This window comes from Anarhichas minor, unplaced genomic scaffold (assembly GCF_050575085.1).
Source record: "Anarhichas minor isolate MPS153535 unplaced genomic scaffold, ASM5057508v1 ptg000037l, whole genome shotgun sequence".
In the NCBI taxonomy this organism is placed as follows: domain Eukaryota; kingdom Metazoa; phylum Chordata; class Actinopteri; order Perciformes; family Anarhichadidae; genus Anarhichas; species Anarhichas minor.
Window position 1 is genome coordinate 3,766,487 of NW_027466483.1, and position 14,197 is coordinate 3,780,683.

Sequence of the window (14,197 nt, forward strand, 5' to 3'; positions counted from 1 at the left end):
ATGGCCCACTGCCAGTTCTTCGCCTTTTCCCCGAACAAGGGCTCGCTTGGGGTGAGATTTGCAGTTTTTTGGCTGGCTCTGTGTCTATCCAGCATGGCCGGTGCATGCAGCTGGAGTTTTACTTTGAGGGCATTGCGTGACCAGGCATTATCAATCCACTTGATGAGGGCGGCTTCAACCACAGGCACATTTTTCATTGAGAGAAAGTGATTTACTTTTCCCTGTAGTGATTTCAATGTGCCTCAGGTGACCAGCCGGAAGCAGACGAGTCACTGCGAGGCAAAGTATCAAGGGAGTAAAGTAAAAAACAAAACAAAAAATTAATTTAATTAAGCCTACAGTAGTTTTAAAATGTTTTTCCATATTTTGTCATGTATGTAAAGACCCAAAATGAACAGTTTTAGTGTACTTCTTGATTACTATAAGAGAATAATTTAAACAGCATTTGTATAGGAGTGGTTCTGTACAAGCTTTTTGATCAATATAGGTGGTTGATGACTGTAACAGTGATCACTATGAGCTGTTCACACTGTATTTGAACACACAAACAAATACCCCCCTCCCAGATCGCTCCCACTGCCTTTACAAGTGTTCAATATGAAGGCAAATCACTGTCAAAATCCGAGACCACAAATGAGATCCATGCGCGCGCGAAAATCAAACAGCCGCGCGCATATTTTACTTTGACATCACTCCGCGAGCAAAATTCCGTCTCGTGCGAGCAAAATTCCGTCTCGTGCGAGCAAAATTCACTCGTGCGAGCAAAAGTTGCTCGCGAAGCTTAAACCTGCTCGCGAAGCTTAAACCTGCTCGCTCGCGAAACTTTTTTTTGACAGTAAGTATCTCTACATCTAATTGGTTACAATCCTCGTCTTTGCGTCAGAGTGATCTCTGACACAGATGCTAGATCTGATAGAGGTGGTTTTCAATCTGCCACTAAACACTACTCCACTACATCTCAGGATGTATTCTACATTTGTCTGACAGGTTTTGTAAACTTTTTAGACTGTAGAGGCTGATGAAATACAAATTATGTTAATAGTGTTGTTAAATACAATAATTAAAAATGTGTTAAAGTCAAGTTGCTCAGATTGGTTTAAACTCCATCATTCTATTACAGACATTGTGTGTTTGATACTCAAACCTCTTGTGACAAACAGCTCAAAGAAACTTTTTGATCTTAATTGATTAAAACATGATGTGATCATATTTAATCATACTGTTGTGTTTACAGAAGAGATATAATATAGTTGTATATAATATGAGCAACAATTTGGACCTGCTCAAAGATCTGGAGCCAAGATTAGGGACCACTGTTTGTATATTAACTGTTAAATCACTGACAAGTAATTAGTGGATGAAAAAGTATTCAGATCCTCACTGCAGTAAACGTACTAATACCATACTGATGAAACAATAATCCATTACGAGTAAAATAACTGCATTCAAAACTTTAGTCAATGTTATTATCAGCAAAATGTACTTTAAGTGCAGAAAGTAAAACTGCCCGTGCAGTAAAATGTACATTATTTGCCCCTGACCTGTAGTGCAATCTGAAAATCTCCCCCTAGCGTCTGTGTCAGAGTGTTATCCGGTTTATCCAAAGACGAGGATTGTAACCAATTAGATGTAGAGATACAATGGAGACTGAGTCCGCCCACTTACTGTCAAATAGATGTTTATAAATAAATAAATAAATAATGTTGTGTGGCTTGGTCCGAGTTCCTTTGTTTGTTTCCCATTTACAGCCAGGGCTGTGTTTGAACACCAGATTTTTTGTCAGCTCACACAGAGAACTGACAGCTAGCAGACCGTGACGGGATATTTGCTGAATTTGGCAAAAAAGTGCATTGGATTAGAAGCCACTGACTCCACCTTTAAGTGATCTGTGTGTATATGGCCGATGCAGCTGGAGAACATTCATATATTTGTTACGATGGACTGCCAAATGCTTCGTGTTGCTATTTCATTGCTTTTCATCTGTCATTATTATGAACATCTCATTCTGGTAGAACAGAGTGTGTGTGTGAGTTTGGGATGAAAACAGGCACATTCATTACATGTGAGCAGGACAGTGTTGATGAGCTGCTAGAGAAAGGGAAGTTGTGTTTTTTTCCTAGATCTGTCCTGTGTATTGGCCATGAAATGGTAAAAGCCAAGAAAGGCTGGCTGTCATAATCCTGATTTATTAATCTAAACTATTTTATTTATGGAAGCCCCAAACTGCTATTGACATTCCAGCCCAAGTCCACATGATCCATGTTCAAATACAAACTGTGCTGACTCTACAACATTGGCTAGTTTTATAATGTAGACCATTTCGGCTTGAAAGGTTGCTGTGCAACATTTGTGATTAGTGGGCTTATATTGGCGGGACCTAGAATCCAATATATATGTCTTTAATAACCTTACATCTGTTTGAGTAATTATCTCTGGCCGATTACCTCATTTAAAGTTAACTTTGTATGTCTTCCCTGTTTTTGCAGTATTTAACACCCTACAGTAGTTGTAATTGTTTTGGGTCACATTTGTGGTCTGGACCATATTAAAACTTTGCTATAAAAAAAGATTTGTGTGCATGCACAGTTCGACAGCACATCATGCATTAATGAACTGTAAAAGTAGGTTCCTTTGATTTGCACCAAGTGAGGTAGGTGTGAAAGCAACACGTCCTCAGCTAAAGTAGGGGGCTAATGTATCCATATTGATGTGTTCATTATCCAATTAGTGTTCAAATCAGAGCTGGGGACAAAGACACAATCGATAACTTAGATCTGAAAGAGTAGGTTATGACAAGTCTGATGGCATCAGTGATAACCAGTGGTAGAGAGAGAGAGTATTAGAAGGGAAGGTGGCACATGGGGATGTAGCAGTCATTTGACTGCCTTGTCTTTTTTCTAGCTCCACTAAGGAGGACAGCTCTCCAGACTCCAACCTCACGCTGGAGTCCGACTCCAGCGGCGTCTTCCTCTCCTTATCCAACCAGAGCCAGGAGGAGGCCGGCTCCGACAGCGACCAGCCGATCAGCGGCTCTGACCTGGGCAGCAGCAGCACGTCGCTGGAGAAAGATGGGGAAGATGGCGGGTTGAAGGAGTGGGGGAAGGAGGAGAGTGCGGAGCTGCAGTGGTGCTACCCGTCACTTCTCAACACCTCCGCGTATGAGGACGTAGGAGGTGATGGCGGAAGACAGGAAGCAGGGCGTGGACAGACGGGGAGAGATGGAGACAGAGGCAAAGGTGAGAGTGGAAGAAGGGTTGGTAAGATAGGAACGGTTTCAATCATTAGGACCCAACTCGACCAAACAAACATTGAGGGCTCTATGTCTTTAAATGCTCCACAAAGTGAGGAGACACCACCCAGGAAAAAAGTGACCCTTATGGGAAGTGACTTCCCTCTTCCTCTGTCTCCCTCAAAACAACCAATCAAACACCTTCTAGATCCCTATCAGAAGCCAATCAGAAGCTCAGGACTGGACTGCGGGGACTTAGATCCCTTTGTCCAATCGGACAGCTTTGTTTACCTTGCCGTGTCTGCAAGGCCTGCCTCCCAGGGGGGAGTCGCTGCACTGGCAGAAGTCCCCACCCATGGCATAAAACACGACATTGCGCAGCAACATTCGGAAAGCATGAAAACACACCTGGACCAGTCAAATACAGAAAGGAATGCCAAGCCGACTTATCTTGCCCCACAAAAACCAGAGGAAGGAGACTTTCTGTGCACTGACAGCTTTGTCTACCTGGCCGCTCCAGCCTGCCTCCTACTGGGCCCTGCAGGAAACGCACCCTACAGCGGCAGGTATGTGTATTTTTGTGTGTGTTCACTGTGGCTCCAGTGCAGTCTATTGTTTGTTGTTCAGTGAGGGGTCCGAGAAATAACTAAAACAGCATTTCAAAGCCTCTTTGTTAATTTAGCTTTAGATCCGTCTGTCCATTATCTTCTCCGCTTATCCCGGTCCTGGTCGCAGAGGCATTCGGCTAGTAAGTAAATAAGGTAGCCCAGATGTCTTTCTCCGGAGCTACGTCTTCTAGCTCTCCCTCAGGGAAACGAGAAGGTTCCAGGCCAGATGGGATATGTGATCCCTCCAGTGTGGTCTGGGTCTTCCACAGGGACTCGTCCCGGCTGGATGTGCCTGGATTACCTTCACAGGAGGCTTCATGTTTGGATCAGGGGACTACTGAAGCAGCATACAAGTATGAGGAAGCCAAAAGGACTGCTGACCATAGACTGTTTGTAAAGATAAACGAGATGACAGCTCCTCAAAAGTGAAGCCAAAACATCTAGATCGCTCCCTTGTGGCCGACTGCAGCATAGGTCATAAACTCCGCCCCTTCCATGTTAGCAGTTCGAACATGGGCCAATAAAAACACACAGAATTTTTGTTTTGAATAGTTATTTGACGTTGAGAGGGGATGTATTTTTTAAAGATCATTTTTGGGTCTTTTTGCCTTTATTTCAGTACAGCCGAGGATAGACAGAGAAGAGGGAGAGACAGGGGACGACATGCAACAAAGGGCGCCAGGTCGGATTCTGCTAAGGACTTCATAGGGCGCCCACTCTACCAGGTGGGCTACCTGGGGCCCCCAGAGACGTGTAATAATACATGCCCATGTTGATCATGAATGTATTCATAGAGATATTACAGTTGTGTCTTTCTAGCCAAATAGCAACCGTGGTGCTAACGTAGAAGCTAGATGGCTTTCACTCTAACAAGCTGCGGCTGATGATTGGCTTGGGGGCGATGCATGGCGAGACCTCGGTACCACGGCTCCAGCACTCCTATTACTACTGCATAGCCTCTGACTTCAGATAACATCAAAAGCACAAGATGACAGCTCAGGCATCCGGCATATTTTGGCTTCACTTTTGTATAGTGGGAAGAAGTGGAGACGTGTTGTCCATCCATATATACGGTCTGTGCTACAGACCTGTTTAGATGTTCGGGGAGGCCCCGGAGCAGACATCTCAGGAAGGGCAGACAGGGCTTAGCTCAGGCTGTTTTGAACAGGGGAGGAGAACTGCTGACCAGGACTGGGGGCACGCGAAAGTTAGAGGGAGCACTTTGAGGAACTCCTGAATATGAATCAAGGACTAGGTTTGCAATATTTTGGGAGGACAGAATTGAACCTACCAATATTTTGAGTGAACACACACACACACACACACACACACACACACACACACACAAAGGAGCGGAAGAGCAGAAATGCGCTTCTGGTGTGAACAGCCCACCAGCCATGAAGTCACCAAAATCCAGTCATTATTTCCTAAAAAGCCCACAGTCTCTCCGCATCTAAACCACTTGAAACTGGCAGGTGAGGTGACTGCAGATGAAAGAGTGTGATATGAACAGTATTAGAAGATGTTATTGAAAATTATTGACGCTCTGTTGTGACATTATTTTATTCTATTTTATGTTATATTAGATTTCTAAAACAGATGATAATTTTACCAGCTGCGTTGCTCCACAGCTGACCATATAGCGTACAGTATAAAATCTGGCCCTCTCCTCTGTGAGACAGCGCTGATGAAATATTGAGCAGATTTTGATTTGAGATTTTGAGTTAGACTATTCCCAACGTAACACGCTGCAATGTGTTACGTTATGTTAGCACAAATATCCACCTCGGCTCAAGGATGAACTAATTACATTTTGGTGGTCAAAGGTCACTGTGACTTCACGAAACACATTTTTTGTCATAATTCAAGAATTCATATGCTAATTATGACAACTATGACATGATAAAATAATAAAGTGATGACATTTTGGACAGACATGAATGTAAACTATAACTTAGTTGGCAGAGGCATACAACCATAAGGAGGTAATTGTAGTTATATTTTGAATTGTCACCTGCCGCCAGAGTTTTCCTTTACATAAATGAACACATTTCCACCATAACTTGATGCAGAATAATTCACCAGAACGCAGGAAATGAAGTGTTTGATGCTCATTTTTTAAAATCCATGCAAAAGTATACTTTGATTCACAAACTATCATTCATCTCATTTCCATTACGACTCAATATAAACTATTTTAAAAGGATGTATGTGTGTGGGTGTGTCTGATTTCCCCTCCCTCTGCAAATTCAGCACTAATAATAATGTCATTTCAATAATATAAAGATTGCTTGTGAGAGAGTTTAGATTTTATGCAACATATTTAAAAGCAGTAATTTTAACACCATTCTAATAAATATAAGAATGAAGATACCAGAGAAATATTTTAAATTGTTTGAATTCAAGATTGGTGAGTCTGTAGATGCCAGTGATTACTTTGGTCACTGTAATCCAATATTACTGTGGTTCAATTATTTCACCCAGATTCTGTCTGTTGTGGTTTTCCAGGGAGTCAGACTCAGAGAGTTCAGGATCCGGACCTGTTGATCTGTCGGTGCTGGGTTGTGACTCTGTGGCAGGGGACAGTGACTGGGACTCCGACCTGTCTGACTCCGATCCCAGTCGCTCCTCCAGACTCTCTGCTGCTGGTAACAAATCTGCCAGCGTAGCACGGTCCAAGCGGCCGCCTGCTGAGCCGGGCTGGGACTTGTTCGGAGAAACCAACGAAGCCGAAGTCCTGAGTGAGCTCTTCACGGAACAGGACAAAAACAACAATGGCAAAGCAAGGAAGGTTACCGGGGCCACCGCCGGCCTGGCAGATACAGCAGCCATTCCTGAGGCAACCCAACATGTCCCTTCACCGGTAAAACGGGAGACATCGGCAGAGCAGTCGTCGACAGCAAAGAAGGTGACTTGGCAGTTTAGACCAGCCCAGAGGTCCATCTGCACCGGAAGCAGGAAGGAGAAAGAGAAGGAAGTGACATCATCCCCATTGGTAGGGTTCACGGGACTGAGGGGGGGCGAGACCCATAGACCCTGCCCTTCGTCGTCATCATCGTCGTCATCGTCCTCGGGTTGATTTGTGAAGGAAATGTTTTTTTTTTGTGCAACCATTCGGGAGGAGCTTCCATCACCTGAAGCTGAGTTTGTTGCCAAGAGAAAAAGAAGAAGAGAAGAAACTGACAACTGGAACAACTACAGATTTTTTGCCTGTAAATTTTGAATTTTGCATCTAGCTGCTGCCATTGCCTTCTTATGACCTTCTGAAGGCTGCATAAAAGACTAGTTCATTGTTGCATTTTCTTACACTAGCCTAGACAACATCATATATAATCAGTTTAACGTAATCGTCTCAAAATTGTAATTTGAATAAATATCTTCTCAGTCACTGTCTGTTGACGGATGAGTCAACACAGTCCCTGGAAAAATCACAAGCGGACACTGTTTGGATCTTTGGGAAGTGAGACCTGAAAACACACCTGCAATTACTGCTCCACAGGCGTTGTCAGAGAAATCGAAACAGAGATCTTGAAGATTGTACGTTTGACACAGTGTGAGACTAAGGCTAAACAGAAACCTTCAGGTTGAGATTATTTGGAAATACGGCCACTGACAATTTATTATGGGTTTTAACAAAAGGTTAAATTTTGAAACACATGGATGATTTATTCGTAACACGTTCACATTATTCTCTATCTAAATAAGAAATATGAATAGTTATGAGTTTTTTTTTATTCTATTGAATGTACTGTACAGGATATACACAACAACAAAGAAAATCCACCTTAAAACGTAGTTCACCAATGAGACATTCTTAATGATTTGACTCAGTCACCTGTATTTAAAGAAAATACTACAATGTTGGAATTCAGTTACCATAAACGCATACAAATAATTACAGCTGGAGAAAAGAATTTCTGTCGGACTCCGCCATTGCGCTATCCATTTATACAGATCCAACAATGTAAATGTGTCTCAGGCCTTATATCAAATTACACTTCCCATGTAATGCCTCTCTTTAATACCTGCTTTTACTAAGTGTATTTGATTGTCTGTCAATAATATATTTTGAAACATTGAAATAATTATAGTGAAAATGATATATATATATATACATATATATGGAAGGATTTAGTAATAACATTTAATTTAAACAAATTGTGTTATTTATCATTTAGATTTTAAAATGTGAATGTAATAATTGAGCAAAATGCTTACAGATTCATGCTATATTCTACGTTTCATAAGTGGAAAGTGTTGCCTCAGTGGTGTGTATAATAATGGCTGAGTTTAATTGTATTTATTCAGCCAAATACTAATTGTAAATGCAGTCTTACACTCATTTAGAGGTTCCACGTGTTACATTTTTAAACATGTCTTTATCATCAGGTAAAATTGCCATTAACAATGAGACCGCGGTTGAGATGATTGATAGCCTTCGTCTCGTGCCAGTGGTATTTTTAGTGCTAGCGACTTCATCTCCCATAATCCCTTTTGCTTTGTCTCTTCTCCTCGCCTCTGTGGCATATGTGGCTTTACTGAAGAGGATAACATGTTGGAGATGTTTTTGTTTTTTTCTTACCATTTTGCTCTCACATTTGTCACAGTGAGACAATTTGACAGATTTAGCTCTGTTTGCGCAGAAAGGGAAGCAATCCAGAAGATTTTCCTCTGAATCCATGTCAGTTGCACAAAATGTAAAATGCAGTGTGGAGGCTGGTCGGGCTGTCAATCATCCCAGCAGTGGTTTTGTTGTTGAGTAATTATGCTAATGTCTCAAAATGAATGTGGTCATCATTTGCTGATGTTGAAAATGACACATGTACCTTTAAAAGAGAGCACAGTGATGTCCCATTTATTTTCCTTTTGCAAATGGGACAAAGGGAACATGGCAGGTTGACAAATAATTGTCAGTTACACAATAATAATTATTGTTGCAATATGATGTGGTTATGAAAGGCTGTGTGTGGGAAGTTATGGCCTTGCAAGCAAATTGCTTCTGAAGCAGGTGTAGTCGTGCTATTTTAAATATGCATTTTTCAGATTGGACAGTGAGAGATTACCGTTTGAATTATGACAAAATCCAAGTCAAGTATTGGTGTGAGTTTATTGGTGAGAGAAGGTGATGCCACAATAATTCAGATATCTGTGGGGGGGTTGTTGTTTTGTTTTTTCATGAAATGAGAACTGTTGCCTTGTGCTGCTTTAACTGCCATTCTAAACATGAATATGCTCCACCAGTCCTTATTCTTACAGATGATGCTCTGTGTAAACCAGCACGATTTGGTGGAGCCCTAAATGCACCCCCCTGGTTTAGTGATGGATTCATTATTATACTTTCTTGTGCTTTGGAGCACAGATTTATAAGCACTTCCACCATAGAGGAATTACGTGCTTGGTTAGCATGCATCTGTATTTTTAAAGATGCAAGATTGTCAGTATGTCTTTGGACGTGAATGTTAAGCAGGACTGAACTAATGACTGACGAGGGTTTAAAATGACCAAAGCCTTGAAGGTTCTCTATACGATATTCAGAGCATCAATATAGCAGCAAACAACTATTGTGTATGTAAAGATATCGTGGACTAATGTCTACCTGAGCAGAGAAGGAAGTCAATCTCCCTCCGTGTGTGCTGTAATCAGAGCTTCTCTGTGCTTTGTTGATGTAGACGGGCCAGCGGCACATGCTTTTTAGTGCATGTTAGTGTATGTGAGTGTGAGCCCGCTGGCTAGCTCACGGCCGTCGCTCTGCACTGAACCTTTTACGGCGGTTGCAGATGATGCGACGTTGTCGTGGAAGCGTTGCGCTCACCCTCCTGTTCCCCCTCAGGTAAACACTGTTAGCTCCGTCAGCGCTGTTGCAGCACTGTTAGCTGTGAGCAGGTTGCTCAGCCTTCACCATGTTGAGAGACATGTAGAGGCAATAAATATGCTTGGAATTTCCTATTTAGCGCCTTTAACCATGTCAAAATGCATTGAATGTAAGTTCATTTGTATTGTTATAACAACCAATAGCACCCCAAACCCCTGTTAAAAGTCAGCAGTTTCAGAACATTAAAAAGTGAGCTGTGAGGACATTTTAGTACGGAGGGATGAACCTGTTAAGGGCACAAATTTCCTCTACTGTTTTTCTGTGTGTGTCAGTTAGTGGTAATTTAATTAAACAAAATTATTTGCAGTTATTTGTACTGTTAGGGTTAGATGTTTTCAGGGGAGACCCAGACCGCTGGACTTTCCAGTCGCACCAAAAATGAACTGGATCCGGTTAACAATCAAAAAGTATTTAATAAACAAGAGAAGCTAGAACAGTTGCAAACTGAATTACTCTATCGATATCAATATGTCCCCAGGGCAGAGTTCTCACAAGGCCCACTAAATAGCCCAGCCCAGCTGGTAAACTACCCAGAGTGGTAACGGCGCGAACTCTGGCAAAAACCCTCTGGAACTAAGCCTATATTTAAAAGTCTCTGTCCGAAAGTTTAAATGTCCAGTATCAGCCTCTGTGATTGGCCGAAATTCAATAGCCCCTCCTGGCTTGGGGCAGTTATCATCTCAGTGTTTGGTTGAAGTCGTCCGGACTCCTCCTCAGGTCCTGGTGGTCAGTTGTCCATCCCTCTGTTCTCTGCTGCACCTCTGTAAAGTCTCACTCAAAATGTTCCCTTTCTGACCCTCAAAACTAATCATACAGTGTTTTAATACCTTTAGTGACTATACTTCTATGGTTTAATACATTCAATGAGTAAAATACTGTAACATAATATCCTCTACAAGTAAGAATATTGTAAACATAATACATTCCATAAGTAAATATTTTGTGACTTTTTAACCTATTTTGACATTATTATTATTGTGACACTTCTACTCACCACTAGGGGTGTTATTTAATCCTACTAATAATATTTCTAATACTGAAATCCTTAACAGTACCATACTAACACAATAAGGTGTTGTTAGCCTCGGCGAAGTCCATGATAATTGACTCATAAAGTAATTGCAAAACTTTTCTAATTAGTCAGCGGCTAAAGTAATTAACATTACTCATTATTTCACGTTGCAGCTTTTCTATTTAACACATGTAGAAACATATATGGAGACATTTTGGTTCCACAAGCCGGCAGGCCTATTATTTGGAGGGATTTATTGACCATCCAGCAACTGGTTTATCCTCAGCGACTGCATACAAGAGAATGGTAACAAAAGCCTGAGTGTCTGGTTACACGGTAAACCTACTAAATGTTAATCCGCACCTGTCAATCAAAATTGAGGATTCTCACTGGCTATCAACTAATAAAATAGATTTGGGATCTCATAATAAGTTTATAAAGCAGGACCTGCCTTATTTGATATTCTACTGTAGTGGTGCCAACAAATCTGCAATCAATCAAATTACCAAAGACCTTTGACATACAGTGAATCAGGAACTCTTGGGGCCCTGGTTCATGTTCTTGCTTTGGTTGTAATCTAGTCTTACATCTTGGGACCCGTTGGTTGAAATATTAGAATTCTAGAAACATGGCAAAATGATCTCTTATTTGGAATTGGTCAGTTTGGACACATTCCACCCATATTTCACACATGAGCAATATAAAGACACGGAGCGGATGTATGTGTTATGAGACATCGTTTTCACAGACGCAATCTCATATCTCCTCCTTGTTATTCTATATGAAAGATTGCATTGGAACAACTTGATCATTGGCTGTAGATCAAGTTTAGCAGAGCAGAGTTTTCCCCCTACAGCTACACAGTTGGGGCTCCGGCCAGTTTCTTGGTGGTTCTCTGCCAGCTCTGGCATCTCGAAGTGATCATGTATGGAGAGCCGTGCTTTTTATTTGAAGCTGACTACTTCTTGTTGTAGAAACGGGACAGGGCCCTGGCATTTATAAAACTACCTGGTAGTCCACGCTGCCTGTTAGGTCACAACCACTGTACGTTCTGGCTGAGGTCTCATCCTAAAAAGGCTGTTTACATGACAATGTTCATTACATGTAACCTGTGGGGGATTGTCTCTATTATATATTAAACATTTGGCACTATGCTGTGTAGCACTTGAAAACCTGGTTTCTATTGGAATAACGACACACAGTATTTTCTAACCATGCTGCTTTACATGTCTGCTGGATGGGAATCTTTCTCTTAGTAACTAAACTTTAAAGCTCACACAGTGGACCAAATGAGAGAATGATCCGCATAGCTGTATGCATTCTTTTTTATCAATGAAATAATTTTGGATTTCCGCTCGCAAGGCATCTAGTTTCACTGTGAAATATTAAGGCTAAATTACTATACACCTTTACTGACTTTTGTAAAATTCACTAATATTAGGCCGTACGCGTAATACTTTGCTGTTCATGTAAACGCTGATCACTGTTAAAGCTTAGTGATGATTAAGAACTAAGACCTGAGACGACTTTTTAGTGGATAAAGATGATTTATGTGAAATCGTATTGTGTGCCGTATTCCCAAGCCTTGTTGAAATGCATTCATGTGCAAATAAAGACTACGCTTGATGGTGGAATGTGACTCACTCTGACCTGTTTGGTGTCTGTCTCCGCTGTCTTAACCCTGCATGGTACTCAGGGAAGTAATCAATCAATAGACCCTTTTACAGCCGACGTCATCAATAATATGCGCGCGTTTGTTAGCAACAGAATTGGCGGTTTGTTCCAGCCATCCAGAAAAGTTAGCAAGCTTTAAACAGTGAATTAAAACTGTTAACAGCGTCCAAATGTCTGGTTGTTAAATGTTTGGTTGTCGCAATTGAAATTCTAACAGTGACCTCAAGTTCTACAGAATTCCGACAAGATCACGACCCTTTCAAAGCGACGGGTGTTTCAGTTTAATCAGTGACTTTCAGCCGAATGCTTCCGTGCGTTCTACCCGCTCACATAGATCTGGGAAGTCCCTTTGTTTAGGTTGCATTCATCATCTTTGGTGGTTAATGTCCTTGCATAGGAGACAATGGGAGAGTGACAAGCTATTGTACTTCTGTTGCGTATACGTCATTCTTGCGTATACGTCATTCTTGTAAAGGGTCTATGCTTGGATTACACTACACTACTATATAGGCTACCTTATACCATAACCCAGGTTTACTAATATACAAGAAAAGAACCCTGAACAAAGCTTAAAGCTGCAGTAATCAATGGCACTTTGAATCCAGCACCAAACAGCAGACAGACAAAGTTAGCGAACAGCTGGTGAACAAAGTGGTTAGCAATAACGACTTTATGAGGGGATAATATGTGAATGTTGTGTTTACAGCTTGTTCTACCGCCCAAGGTGGACTAAAACTGCAATTAATCCAGCTACAATCTTTAAATAGCGGCAGATTTGAAATATTAAATGATAATATATTACAACCTGGTTTCAACTTGTAAAACAATAACATTTTACATAGGAAGTAAATTGAAGAAGAACTGATAAAATCACTAAAAAGAAGCCAGGTCAAGAAACACAACTCCAGACCCTGTTGGACTTTCTTTTTTCTTCTTTTTTTGTTCAATGAGGGATGATTGGCAGCCTTTCAGGTGAGCTCATTTTCAGTTTTAGCCACAAATGAAGTGGATTTGAAAACCCAGCTAAACTGTCTCCTTGTTCCCTTTGTTGTAGGGTTTTTATATCTTCCCAGATCTCAACAATTGCTCAGGTGAATAAAATTATTTTAAAAAACCCTGTAGAGAAATGCTGGCAAAAACTGATTGCAAAAGCCAAGTTGTAAAAAACTGACATTTTCACAACAATCCTCGATAGAAACCCTGCTTTTCATTTGGAAAAGTAAACTCATTGGATTAACTATAGAAAAAATAAAGATGTATTATTTTTAAAAGTACTGTGATGCCACTGGCAATAATCTGTTTAATAACTCAATCCTGGAGAAAAAAGCGTCCCTATAATGCATCAGTGACACATAATTTATAGTGGTTACCATGGTTACAATAACTCTATTGCTACAACTTCTCCATATTGTCTTTTTCTGCGATTACAGTATAACAGAAACACACACAGAGAAGCACAGCCTGCGGTGCCATCTGTGTATTAAATAGTACATGGTGTAGGAGGAGTTGTGTTGTGTCAGTAATGTAGGTCTGTCCATCTATTTAAGGCTGATTAATTAGAGCACTTTGAATAAGGCCAGAGAGAGAGAGAGAGAGAGAGAGAGAGAGAGAGAGAGAGAGAGAGAGAGAGAGAGAGAGAGAGACCGACCGACCGACCGACCGACCACCTTTATGAATAGTTAATTTATGTGCCAGTTCCACAGCCACCACGGGGACGGTGGTGATTTATTGGGCCAGATGACACAGTCTGTTTGTCACACAGTCTGTAAAAATATGTGACCAGATTAACTGTAATTCTTGAA

General features: G+C 41.2%; 1 protein-coding gene across 5 annotated transcripts in view; it reads left to right on the forward strand.

The window, feature by feature from the left end:
• LOC142966336 (uncharacterized) overlaps positions 1–12,355 on the forward strand; it is a 41,977-nt gene extending 29,622 nt beyond the window's left edge. For 4 of the 5 annotated variants that reach the window (XM_076107036.1, XM_076107034.1, XM_076107035.1 and 1 more), the window contains 2 exons: positions 2,902–3,795; positions 6,346–12,355. In XM_076107036.1, the coding sequence (XP_075963151.1) occupies positions 2,902–3,795; positions 6,346–6,916 (1,465 nt within the window). In that variant the 3' untranslated portion in view covers positions 6,917–12,355. The remainder of the gene's footprint in view (positions 1–2,901; positions 3,796–6,345) is intronic. The other variant, XM_076107039.1, reaches the window with a different exon arrangement.
• The last annotated feature ends 1,842 nt before the right edge of the window (positions 12,356–14,197 follow it).